At 38.7% G+C, this 14,328-nt stretch overlaps 1 protein-coding gene across 2 annotated transcripts in view; it reads right to left on the reverse strand.

Moving 5' to 3' along the window:
- The window catches only part of SLIT3 (slit guidance ligand 3), a 796,526-nt gene that overhangs the window by 660,926 nt on the left and 121,272 nt on the right, over positions 1 to 14,328 (reverse strand). The window contains exon 1 of one of the 2 annotated variants that reach the window (XM_072630932.1): positions 10,215 to 10,326. The exons of the other annotated variant lie outside the window; for it this stretch is intronic. Within the exon in view, the coding sequence (XP_072487033.1) occupies positions 10,215 to 10,258 (44 nt within the window). The 5' untranslated portion in view covers positions 10,259 to 10,326. Of the gene's footprint in view, positions 1 to 10,214; positions 10,327 to 14,328 lie in introns of those variants that run through there. 2 annotated transcript variants of the gene reach the window in all.

Below are 14,328 nucleotides of genomic sequence, written 5' to 3' on the forward strand. Positions count from 1 at the left end.
ATAAAACCATTAGATGATTTCATAAAACAAAAAATGAAAAAGATAAAATACCAAGACTTTTGAAGTAAAGTGAAAGAGGAAGATTTACCTCTCTAAACAATTTCATCAGCCAAAGTGTAAGAGAATAGATCAATAAACTGGACATATACCCAAACAGCTAGAAAAATCACACAAACAAAAAGTAGACATACAAACAGAAATTCTGAAAATCAAGAAAGACATAAAAAACTGGAAAAAACTTTTAAATTTATAAATAAAATTAGGAGCTTTTCAAAAATAATACAACAGATAAAATAGCAGTTAATTTGTTTTTAAAAAGAGAAAAACCAAATTACCAGTATCAAAAATGATAAAAAGTTACAACTATTGAAATAAAGAAAAATATTAGAAACTATTTTGCCCAATTATACCCCAATAAAAGTGAAAACTAAAATGAAATGGATGAAAATTTTCAAAAAATATATACCATCAGTATTATAAAAGCAAAGAATTTAAATAACCTAGTCTCAGAAGAAAAAAACGAACAAGGCTTAAATGAACATCAAAAGGAAAAATATCTCAGGACCAGAAAGATTTACAAATTACTTTGATGAAACATTCAAAGAAAAATTAACCAAATTTACATAAAATTTTTACAAAAATAAAGATATTATTCTACCAAACTCCTTCTATGAGGCATACATGGTCCTGGTACCTGAGAAAGTGGAAAGATGACCAATATATTAAATGCTGATGTAAAAATATAAATAAATAAATATTATATTAAAAATACTAAAATTTTTTACATTGTAATAAGTTTGGATTTATTCCAAGAATTCATGGTTGGTTCACCATACGGAAAATTTCAAAACACAGCAGACTAAATAAATAATAAAAATCACATAATTATGTCAATAGGTTTAGAAAATATTTTTAGAAAGTACAAAATTCTTTTTATGTTAAAAAGAAAAAAAATACTAGAAAGCATTGATCTGATTCAACATTTCCTTAATATAGTTTTAAAAAAATCTATGTAAATACAAGAGCTAGCATCATTTGTAATGGAGAAATATTAGAAGTCTTTCTGATAAGACAGGGATAAAGTAAGGACATCCATTACTACACTGCTATTTGATATAGTTCTAGAAATATTAGTTATAGCAATAAAACAAAGAAAAGACATTTAGGGAATAAATATAGGAGCATATAAAATAAAATTACCAGTTTTTATATGACTTATATGGTGATCTGTATTAAGAACCTAGAAATTCAATCAAAATTAATATAATCAGACATTTCAATAAAATAACAGCATATAAAATACCCATACCCCCAAAACTAACAATCTTTGTAAAAAATTATCAACCCAGTTTTCTTTAAGTTACCAAAACTCCTACTCAACTGGAAAAGATAGAAAAATATTTCCATTCAAAATCACCAAATAATATGTAAAATATCTGCAGTCCTCTTGTTAAGCCACATACAGGAATTACATGAATACCAACTGCAAAGTACTGATAAAAACAAAGGAAGATTTAAATTACTGAAAACGAATTAATTCCTTCTGTTTGAGCTATGCAAATAAGATATAATGACTATTATCTAAGATAATGTACAGAATCAGTATCAAATCAATCAGATTACCAAAGGGTTTCATTATAGAACAAGACAAAATTATAATAAAATTTATCTGGAAAAACAAAAGATTAGCAATCTCCAGGGGAGAAGTGAGAAAGGGGAACTAACAGTACCAGATTTCAACCTATAAGAAAGCAGTAATCATCAAAATTATTTAATACCAATTGAAAATAGAAAAGGTGATCAATAGAAAATATTAGGTCCAGATGCCATTAAACATTGCAGCTTGTGTTTGATAACCCAAGGATACAAACTATTGGTGTAAGAACTTATGTGACCTTAGAAAGTAGTCTGGAAGAAATTAGATTTATACCAGCTTCTCATGCCATATGCCATAAAAAACTCCAAACAGATAAATGACCTAGATATAAAAGGTCACATCATAAACAAATTAGAAGTGCAGAGGAGACACCTTTCACAACTACAGCTAGGAAAAGAGTTCTTGACCAAACAAAGGATAGAGAGGATCAAAGGAGATATAAGAGAAAACTTTGCTTACATAAAATTTTAAATGTTTATACAAACATTATCAATGCAGTTAGAAGTTGAAAGGAAAAAGATAGAAAAAGTTTTTAATCAGTTTTTTCTGATAAAGATCTTATATTCAAGATATCAGATTATATTATTATTCAATGATACAAATATATGAGAACAAAAATCACACCTCAACAGTCAGTCAAAGGATATGAACAGTTCTCAAGGGAAAAAAATAAAAACTATTAAAATCATATTTTAAAAATGCTCCAAATCACTAATCAACAGAAATGCTAATTAAAAACTCTTGAGGATACACCTCAAAAATGTCAAAAAAAAAGAAGATGACAGTTGTTGAAGAGGCTGTGGGAGGATTGGCACACCAATGCAACATTGATGGAGTTGCGAATTGAGCCAATCATTTCAGAAAGCAATTTGGAACTAAACCCAAAAAGTACCTCATTTTTGCATATCCTTGGATCCAGAAATATCACTACTACCCCAAAGTGATCAAAGATAGAAAGAAAGGAGCCCTTGTGTGTGAAAGTATTTCCAGCAATAGTTTTTTTTGGTTGCTGTCAGAGTACATGCACATCACTGAGGAATGGCCAAACATATTGTGCAATACAAATGTCATGGAACTGCAGTAAAAGGAATAAAAAAGGCATCACAGGTTCAAAGGAAGTTGGGAAGACTCCTGTGAACTGATGCAGACTTATGTGTGCAGAACTGAGACAATTGTTTATACAATGGCCACACCACTGTATAGTAGAACATCATGGAAAACCTTAAGAACACTGATCCATACAACGACCAATCATATCTCTAGAAGCCTGGTGATGAAGTATGCTTCACATATCCTCAAAGAGAGGTAATGAATTAAAGGTGAAGAATATGATATACAATTTCAGACATAGCCAATGAGAGATTTTGTTGTTGTTGTTAAATAAACTTGTTCTAAGGGAGGTCTTTCATTTGGAGAGAGAGAGATGGTAGGCAAGAGAAGTGACAAGTGTCAGTGATGCATAAACTAGAAGAAAATAAAAGAGGATTAGGGACATCCAGTTTGATATGTTCAAGCGGCAGTTAGATAAGTAATTCAGAAAATCAAGAAAGAGGTTAGGGCTGAACAAACAAATCTGAGAATAGTCTGCAAAGAGAAAACTGAATCCACTAGAACTGATCAGATCATCAAGCAAAATAATACAGAGAAAAGAGGAAAGAAAACCCAAAGCAAAGGCTTGTGAGATATAACCACAGTTAGCTGGCATGGCCTGAATAAAGACCTAGTAAAGGAGACTGAGAAGAAATGGTCAGATAGGGAGGAAAAGAATCATAAGAAAGCAGAATCATGAAAATCTAGAGAAGGTGATTAGCTGCAGAAAGGTCAATGAGGATTGAGAATAAAACACATTATATTTGTCAATTAAAATATCATTGGTAATTTTGGAGAGAATAGTTTCAGAAGACTAATGAGTTGGAAGACAGACTACAGAGAATAGGGTGAGAGGAAAGGAAGCAGAGGCATTACTTGATTGTAGATGGACTTCTCAAGGAGTTTAGCCATGAGAGGGAGGAGGGATAAAAGGATGGATCAAGAGGGGGGTTTTCGGGGGAGAGAGGAGACATGATTATGTCTGTAGGCAGTAGGGAGGCAGCCAGGGGACAGGAAGAGATTGAAAATAAGTGACAATGGGAATAAAAGGGGGTAGAATCTGCTGGAGAAGATGGAATGCAATGGGATCGTTTGTACAGTAAAGGGATTTATTTGCCTTGGCAAATAGAAGGTCTACCTCTTCAGGTGAGAAGGGTGGAGGAAACAATAACAGAAAGCAAATTAGTGATCTGAAATGAGGAGGTGAAAAGAGAAAGCTCTCTGCAAATGGCTCCAGTTTTTTCAGGGAAATATGAGGCAAAGTTCTCAGCTAGGAGGTTGAGGGGAGTGGAAGCCAAGGAACACTGAGGAGGGCTAAAGATTTGGAAAAGCCACAGGGGTGAGTAGGAGGGTGAATTGATTAGGAGGCACATAAAGATTGCCTTCTCACAATGAGGGCCCATGTTGGCAGGGTAACGTTGGTACTACCATTTTCATGTAATATATTTTTTTAAAAAACAAGTTGGAATGTAATAACTTCACAATAGTTTTCTGATCTTCTCTGTATATGGAAATGTCCATGGTCACTGATGATTCTCTCATTCTAAATAAATTCTTTTCTTAAAGAACACTCTTAGAATATCAGAACAAGAAGGGACCACAGAGGTCATCTGATCCAGCGTCTCTGGTCTTTAACTTGCTCACTACTACAGAATGCCAGAAGTGTTATCAGCTACATTAACTTTCCACTCATCCTCAATAACCTTTCCAAATACCCAGGAACTTTATTTAATTTTAAGTTTTAGGACTTACTTCCTGTCATAAGTCAAAAAGATCCCTTGTCAGTGATTTCATTCATGTCAATTTAATAGTAAAAAAGATACTTTTCAAAAACATCTAGCATTTACAAGGCTTTTAGGTAGACACTGGAGATATAAATACACAAAATAAATCTTCCCTTCCCTCAAGTAGCTTACATTCAAAGGAATGAATGAAAATAACTTATTTAGTACTTATTATGTGCTAAGTACCAGTGACACAGATACAAAAGTGAGACAACCCCTGCATTTACATTCTCTAAGCATTTACTTTCTCATGGAGGAACTATCGCATCTAGGGAAATAGCCAGGAAAGGAAGTTGTCCTCCCCAGAGTCACAAAGTTGGTGAGTGAACAAAAAGGTAGTGTCCACTGATATTTCTTTTCTAAGCAACAGGTGGAAAACTGGAGATGGAGTCTGAAATCTGATTGAAAGGTATGATATGTAAAAAGTGGTTACACAAAATAAGCCTAGAAAAGTAAAGAGGAGCTAGGCTCTAGAGGACTTTAAATGCCCCTCTGAAGATTTTTCTATCCAGTTCTAGAATAGGAGTGTAACACGGTCAGGTCTACTATGTACAGGGAATACCAATTTGGCAGTTGTTTGGAAGGCAGATTGGGAAAGGTGGGAGATTGGAAGCAGGGAGCTATTATCTGGACAAGAGGAATAATTCCAAAAGGGAGCAGTGCTATTCTCTTTCAGGTTCGGATTTAGCCAGATGACTAAAGAAACATCAGGGAACTGCAGATGGAGCAATAGTCTCTGTCAGGATTCGAATCTTGTCTCTGACACCTGAGACCTGTGTGGTAATGGACAGCGTACTTGATGTCCATTATGTTCTTAATGTCCTTAATTATGTGTTATGAATGAATAATTTCCATAATGCCCTTAATGTCAGAGCCTCAGTTTCCTAATCTGTAAAAATGAGGACAATAATCATTGGACTACTTACCTTACAGGGCTGTTCTAGAATCACTTGCTCATAGTTTTAGAGGTGGGAGAAACACCACAGTGATAGCAATTAATAGCTAACATTTATATAGCATTTACTACGTGCCAGTCACTGTGCTAAATAAGTGCTTTACAATTATCTCATTTGATCCTCACAACAACCCTTGAAGGAAGATGATATTTTATCCCCATTATACAGATGAGGAATCTGAGGCAAACCAGGGTTAAGTGACTTGCTGACAATCACACAGCTCTTAGGAACTATCTGAGGCTGTCTGAATTCAAGTCTTCCTGACTCCATGCCCAGCACTCTATCCACTGTGCCATCTAGGTGCCCCATAACATTAGGCCATTTAGTCCAACCCTTTCATTTTAGAAACAAGTAACAGAGGTCCAAAACCTTAAGTGACTTGTTCGCATCACATGGAGAGTAAGTGGCAAGAATCCAGGTTCTATAACTCCAAATCCAGCTTTCTCTCCAGCACACAGAGATAATACACATAAAAAAAGTGCTGTGCAAACCTTAAAGTGCTGTATAAACAGGAATTAGTATTTTATGATCTCTGACTTTTCCAACTCCCCACCCTGAGATTCTGAGATTCTCGCCAGGCTTCTCACATCAATCCATTCTTTCCTTTTGCTCCCCACGCGCAGAAGGACAAAGACAAAACTCCTTAGCCTGGCAGTTCTCCATTCGTGTACTTTATACTCTAGACAAACCAGACTACTTTTCGGTGTCTCTTGTGTCCTCTTACAGGGCCACTCCCCGACTGGCTTCATTTGCTGAGGACTTTCTTTACTCATGCCTTGCAATGTGAGTTCCTCCCTATTTCCACCCATGGAAATCCTTTTTTATCAGTGCTCAGCTCTGGTGCCCTCTGCAATCTCACCCTCCTCTAGTCTCTTATCTTTCTCTGTTTGATTCTTCACAAGCATTTATCACTGACTAACTTGCACCACAGTTGATTATCAGGAGGCAGCATGTGATAGGAAAAGTCCTGAATCATTAAATCGTTGTTCAAATCCTCATTCTGTCAGTTTGGGTCACCTTACCTCTGTATTCCTGACTTTACTTGTCTCTAGAAAGGTGGTAGTGTATGTAAAGCATCATACAAATACCAATAATTATGAATGTTTGTGATTATTCTACCAGACTGTAAATCCTTAAAAGCAGGGATTGTGTCTTTTCTGAATTTTCCAACCATTCCCCACCCCAACCCTAGAACCTGGCACAGGTATACGTAGCAGGTAATTCATGTTTATTGACTTGAAATTGCTGCTTTCAACCATTATTCAATTTTACCCAAAATTGTACTTGTACCAAAAACATACTTCCTAGTTCCTAGGGACTGTGGGATCTTGACCCAATCATCCTCTATAGGTGGTCAGTTTCCTTGCCTTTGAAATGGAGATAACACTTGCTATATAAAGTTGTTTAAAAAGAAAAGCACTTTGTAAACCTTAGAGTGCTGTATAGATATGATCTGTTATAATTGTAAGCATTTTTGCCATGGTGATGATGATGATAATCATGACAAATTGGAACCTGGAAGTTTTTTTTTCCCCAAAATGTTCCAAAGGCAGTTAGAAAGTAAGAAATTCTGCTCCTAGACTACAAATAGTGGTAATATTGTCCTTCTGGTATAAAACAGGGAGGCACCAAGACATTGTATCTCACCCTTGGAAGCCTTCCTCGTTCAGGGCAGACAAACATGTCTTCCACAGCACAATTCTTAGCCCAGAGCCAGGCACACAGTAAATATTTTAAAAATACTTAGGTTCATATATTTTGAACTGGAAATTACTTTAGAGGTCATATTGTTTTCCTCTCCAGCCCCCCCCCACCCCATTTAACACAGGAGGAAACTGAGGATCAGTTGATCAGTGATCAAATGATTTACCAAAGTAAGTAAATAGTAGATCTAGGATTGGAACTCAGCTCCCTCTGATACCAAATTAGAGGGACCCTCTGGAGGGCCCTGGCACCTTGAGTCTGTAAGTCTATTACAGAAATACTGGCAGCCACCAAGGCCATAGCCACCTTCTTTTTCCCATCAAAAGAGCCTGACAAGAGAACAGTGTCAATTGTTCAATAAGCATTTATTCATTGCCTACTATGTGCCAGGTACTGTGCTAAGTTGTGGGAATATGAAGAAAGGAAAAAGACAGTCTCTGCACATGAGAAGTACAGGGGGGAAAATAAGCAAACAACATTACAAACAAATCATACACAGAATAAATAGGAGGAGGGAGTTAAGAAAGGGGAAGTACTAAAAGGAAGAGAGATTGGGAAAGATTTTCCAGTAGAAGGTGGGATTTTAGTTGGGATTTAAGAGGAGATGGAGATGAGGAGGGAGAGCATCCCAGGCATGGGAGATGACCCAGATAACTCCAAAATAACCAGAACTGAGAAATGAAACATCTTGTTTATGGAATAGCAAGAATTCCAGTGTCACTGGATCAAAAAGTACACAATAGGGTATTAGCAAAAAAAAAAAAAAGGGGGGGGGAGAGGTGAGAGTGGAGAGGTGAGAAATGCTATGAAGGGTTTTAAATGCCAAACAGAATTTTGTATTTGATTCTGAGGTAATAGGGAGCCACTGGGGTTTACTGAGTAGGGCAGTGATATGGTTGGACCTGTGAATCGGGAAAATCACTCTCACAACCAAATGAAGGAGGATGGGCTGGAATCAGGAGAGACTTGAGGTAGGTAAAGCAACCAGCAGGTTATTTTGTAGGAGTCCAGGGATGAGGTAATGAAAGTCCGCACCAGGGTGGTGGCAATGTCAGAGGACAGAGGGTAGCATATTTAATGACAGGACAACACTCTCTCAGTGTGCTTTCTAAAGAGTGCCAGGAAAGGTTGGAATGTGCTTCAGGGTAGCCTCAGAGAGCAAACTGTGGTCAGACAGGGCTGGAATGGAGATCAGCTCCCTCGGGCTCTTCTCAGCGAATAATAAATGATCTGACCGTCTGGCTGACTCCTTGGGCCTTTTCAGACCCATGTGGAATGTCACAATAGCATAACTATATGGCAAGAAAGCAAAAGAAGCCCATCTGTAAATTGCTCTAAAGGTCACTCTGATTAATTGGTTTAATAATGAAATCAATTTGATCTCCTTCCCTGAGAAGCTTTCCTGTCTAAATTTGTTTTATACTTTGTTGATGTTTTTAGCACAAACAATCTATTCAAGTCAAAGCAGCAAATGCCAAAACATAACTCAATTGTTGGCTGGGGATGGGGGGAGGGGAAAGGGGCATGGAGAGTCCATTGTATAGGAAAGAAGTAAGGGGTGGAGTAACGACTACACAAGAATCTTCCATTTGACCAGAGATGTCAAGTTGGAAGGACCCTCAGAGATATTCTGGTCCATCTCTTAAAAAAATGATTTTACAAAGAGATTTTACAGATGAAGAAACTTGAGGTCCAGAGAGATCTCGTGATTTTTACTTGGCCAGGCAGAGGTACAGGGGTCAACAAAATTTCTCCTCTGACCCCACTGCTCTTGCCTCTGAAGTCAGAAATGTACTTGCCAGAATATTGCATCAGGATGGCAGGGAGATGTGGGAGCCAGGCAAAAGGAGCCAGCAGCCCCAGGGCTATTCACTATGGGATCTCTTCCCCTCTCCATCAGGAGTTTTTCATCAGCCTCCTTGCACAAGGAGATGACTCTTTCAGAAATTACGTTCAGAAGCACTGCACAGTCCTAGCCCTGACATCAAGAAGTATATGCAACTCTCTTAGGTCCATGTGCAATCTCCAGAGTTCTACCCAGACTCTCAACAACCCCCTCTTCAGCCCAGTGTCCAAAGGATTACAGTAAAAATATATACACAAAGGCCCCCCCTGCAAATAACTCCTTCCCAAATTTTCTTTTTCTCGTATTTTATCAGTTTTTCACCAACTCTTTCTAATGTGTTCAAGATTGTCCTACTTCTGAGCCCTGCCACCGTGTGAGCATACACACATGTCCAACTGATGTCATATACCCAAAGTCCTCTAAGTTTGCACAAGCTGTGAGATCAGTGAGGAAAGATCAACAGGAAAGGGCAAGATCAAGAATTCTGCAACAATTAAGCAGTTTCTGCTTAACTGCTGCAGTATCCTTATCAGTTCCAAGCAAATACACTAACAAAGGAGGATGTGCAATGTACTCTCATTTCACTACAATGGTCTTACCTTGGCTGAAGTCACCCTCACTTTGAGTCACAAGGACCAGATGCCTTCTCCACTGTGAAGTACAAGTATCAGTCCTTTATCTGTTTTATCAAAATCCAAAAGCAAAACCCCCAGGATTCCATATTTGGGATATTTTGCATATTTATCATACGAATGCATGAGTACATGCACACATGCATACACATATACACACATACAGACACAGACACACACACACACACACACACACACATACACACACACACCCCCAGGATGATTTTGCAATCTCCAGGGCACAGATGATGTGCAATTTACCAGGGTTGGATGACTTCCACAGAGTAGACCAGACACATTCCCAGAGGGCCAGGCCACTGGGCAAAATGCCAATAGGCTCAGGCTACTACAGTTCCCTCTCTGCATTGCCTCCCCCCCAGGATGCACTCAAATGGGGCAGGTTTTTCCCCAGGGTCCTAGAGGATAAGCCTAAATATGGAAAAGAACAATCCTGAAATTCCCTTGAGAACCTATGGAAAAGACAGGGTGATAAAAATAGCAGACACTCACTGGCAAATACTTGAAAAATATTGGTTTTCCTCCTACCTTTCTGCTCCCTCCTTAGTTTTCTTTGTTAGGTCATCATCCATGTCAAACTCCTTTATTGATAGAGTACCCCAAGAATTTCTTCTGAGCCTTCTCTTTTCTCAACACTCTTTCTTGGTGCTCTCAACAGTTCTAACAGGTTGAAGAATCATCTCAATGTAGATGATTCTTAAATCTATTCATCTAGCTACAGCTGAGTTGCAGTCCTATTTTCCAGTTGGATGTCCAATAAGCACTTTAAACAGAAAATGTCCCAAACAATTCAGTATAGGATCATAGTTGTTTTTTTAAAGTAAAGAAACTCATTTATCCAAGTCAATAGCAAAACAAAAAACAGAGAAAGAACACATATGAAAATCTGTACCAGACAATATAGTTTGAAGGAGCTCTCCCACTGGAAGCAACATAACTCACCTTGACTGAGTCCCAGATCCCACCCAAAAGTAAATTCCCTGAAGTCATAGAGTTTTGAACTAGAAGGGACGTGAAAACAATCTTATTCAAGCCCCTGATTTTACAAATGAGGAAACTGAGGTCCAGAAAATTTAAATAACTTGTCAAGGTAGTAAGTAGAAAAAAAATGAGTTGACTACATTTCCTTTATCTTCAAATCCCAAATGCTTCCCACTGCACTCATTAACTCTCCTCCTAACCTATCAACCTTCCTAGCATTCCTGATTGTGTTGAGGGCCCTACTACCATCCTTCTACTCACCAAGGTCTAAAGTACAGGAGTAATCCTTGACTTGTCAAGCTCCCTCACCTCACAGATCCATTCACCTGCCAAGTCTTGTGATCTCTACTACCTACACAATTTATTTCACATCTATCCTCCATTCATTCACATAGCCACCACCCTTGTTCAGTTCATCCCCTTTCTCCTGGACTATGGCAATACTCTTCTAAGTGGTCTCTCTATCTCTACTGACCCCTCTCCAATCCATGCATTGCATAGTTGCCAAAATGATATTTTCAAAGGTTTTACCATGTCACTCTCCAAGTCAAAAAAGTTCTAGGAACTTCCTATTGCCTCTTGGATAAAACATATACTCCTCTGTGATTTTAAATCCAATTACAATCTGGCTTTAGGTCACTTTTCCAGACTTATTACTCATTATTCTCACTTAGTGCACTCAATGGTCCAACCAAACTGGACTACAAATTGTTCCACATATCCAATCCTACATATCTTGTCTCCGAGCCTTTGCAAATGCTGTTCCCCATGCCTGGATTACACTCTCTCTCCTTATCTCAGCCTCTTAGAATCTCTAGTTTCCTTCAAAGGTTATATCACCTTAAATCTCAATGCCATATCTTACCTGGTATCACTCCCCCACCCCAACCGCTTTCCCCCAAAATATATCTCATTTATCTGGCATATATTTTCCATATACTTAAATATAAACTCTTTGAAGGCTCTTCCAGCTCTTCTCTCTAGGTTTTCATGAAACTGCTCTCCCTTGGTTCTCCTCCTATTTGTCTGACCAACTCCTTCATAGTCTCCATTATTTGCTCATTATCTAGGTCATTCCTAGACACCTAGTGGGTGTCCTCCAAAGCTTCCCTATTGGACCTTGTTCTCTTCTCCCTCCATACTATTTTACTTGGTGATCTCATTGGTCCACATGTATACAATTTTCAACTCTATGCCAATAATTCTCAGATCCATTCATCCAGCTCTAACCTTTCTACTGACCTCCATTTTCATATCTCCAACTGCCTAGTAGACATCTTACTGGATATCTTACAGACATCTTAAACTCAACTTATAAAAAACTGAACTCACTATTCTTTCCCCAAAAGTTTCACCTCTTCTTTACTTTCATATTACTGTGGAGGGCACTACCATTCATCCATCCAATCACCCAGGCTCACAACCTAGGTGTCATTCTTAATGCTTCACTCTTTCTCACTCCCCTAATCAACTGGTGATCTATCATTTCTATCTTAGGGGTGTTCAGGGAGGACTATCATCTGAGGGTTTGCTGAGCCCTCCAGGGCAGCTCATCCACTTTTGGTATGCACCTCTCACCCAGCTCTCACCTGTAACTCCAGGAAGCTGTAACATGCCTAGCAACCAGACCCCAGTAAACCATCTCAGCAGACAACTAAACCAAGTTAAGGGTAAGCTATAATTCTCAACCCAATAGGTGAGTTAGAGGGATGTCTACCCCAAGCATGTGAAGACTTCCTCCAGCAGAATGGGTAGATGAGAACAACTTGTTCCAACAGCCATGATGGCAACTGAAGCAGTTACTGTGGAGGGTTGAGAACTTGGCCAGACAGCAAAGATGCCAAGGTTATAGGCTGCATCTCGGGCCATCGCCAGTTGTCCTAACTTATATCTTGCTACTGGACTTCAATGACTAAGGAAGACAGAATTACTTGGTGATCTCATTGGTCCACATGTATACAATTTTATGTATACAATGTATACAATTAGGGTGATGATTGTGCACATCTCTGCCTCACTTAAATTCTATTCACATGCAAGTCAAAACATCACCCCATGATGTCATTGGTCCTCTTGGAGAACGAAAGACAAACAACAATAATATTTATCATATATGGCCCCTCATCTCCAGTGACACTGCCACCACCCTGGTGTAAAGCCCTCATCATAGCACACTGAAGTCGCCCTGACTGGTTAGTCTCCCTGCCTCAAATTTCTTCCTACTCCAGTCCATCTTCTACCTAAAAGTCAAACTGATCATCCTCAAGTGCATTTCTCCCCCCACCTATTAAATAAACTCCAGGGGTTCCCTTTTACCTGAAGGATGGAATCCTATGGATGACATTCAAAGTCCTTCATAACTTGGCCCCTACTTTCTAGCCTCTTTATACCTTACTTTCCACCCCCACCCCCAACCCTGGTTTAGTAACACTGTCCTCTTCACTGTTCCCCACACAAAATGGCATCTCCATATTCCCTACATTTTCACTAGGTGTCTCCTATGTTGGACCTCTGTGCCTCTTCCTCTCTGCCTCCTGGTCTCCTCCAAGTCCCTTGGCAATAAGACTTTTCCAGTACTTCTCAATCTTAGCACCTGCCCTCTGAGATTATCCCCAATATATCTTGCATATATACTTCTTACTCATAGTTATTTGCATGTTGTCTTCTTTAGTAAACTCTGAGCTCCTTGAGAAATGCAGCTATTCATTCACATAGCCAGAACCCTATTAAACTATTTAAAACCACTTTTTATCCACAGCATTTAGCTTAGTGCACACAGTAGGTGCTTAATAAATGACTGTTCACTGACAGACTAAGTACTTTCATCAATGCTTGCAGATTGTTTGATTGAACCAAATAGCTGGGAGGTAAAATAACCTAGTGTAGTAAGAAGGGTACCAGATAAGGGGTCAAAAGACAAGTTTCTCATCTCAGCTCTGCCATTTAACCTGCTGCATGACCTTGGTAAGTCTCTTTTCCTTTCTGTACCTTATTTTCCCCATTTGAATGAAGTGACCTCTGTGGTCCCATTCTGCTCTAAGATTCTGTGAATGGTGCCTGAAGCGCTCTGGTGCCTGAAAGAAGACAGGGGTTTCCCAATGACAAAATTTCACCTTCTTCATTGTTTTGCCCAGGGATGAGCTGTCAACCTGCATTGATGGTGAGAGTTTGGTCAATCCCAGATCTGGACTGGTCAGATGCCATTATTGTTAACAAGATCAGTCTTTTCAGTCATGTTTGAGTCTTCATGATCCCATCTGGAGTTTTCTTAGCAAATATATTTGAATGGTTTATCATTTCCTTCTCTGGCTCACTTTTCAGATAAGGCAAACAGGGTTGAACAACTTCCTCAGGTTCATACAGCTAGTAAGTGTCTGAGGCCAGATTTGCTCAGGAAGATGAATCTTCTGACTCCAAGCTGGGCACTCTATCCACTGTGCCACCTAGCTGCCCAGATATGTGGTCAGCTACATGGGAATAATTGTATGAGAGGCATAACAGAAGGGAGGTAGACTAGCTAGGGGAAAAGAATAATTCCGGAAAAGCTAATGTTGCTGCTTGGTGAATAGTGTATACAATCTGTATTATAAATCATTAAATATTCTTTGAAAAGCCTAGGGTTAAATTGGAGCCATCTCTCCTAAGGAATTAGCAGAACTCT

The sequence above is a fragment of the Notamacropus eugenii genome, chromosome 1 (genome assembly GCF_028372415.1).
Source record: "Notamacropus eugenii isolate mMacEug1 chromosome 1, mMacEug1.pri_v2, whole genome shotgun sequence".
NCBI classification, from domain to species: Eukaryota; Metazoa; Chordata; class Mammalia; order Diprotodontia; family Macropodidae; genus Notamacropus; species Notamacropus eugenii.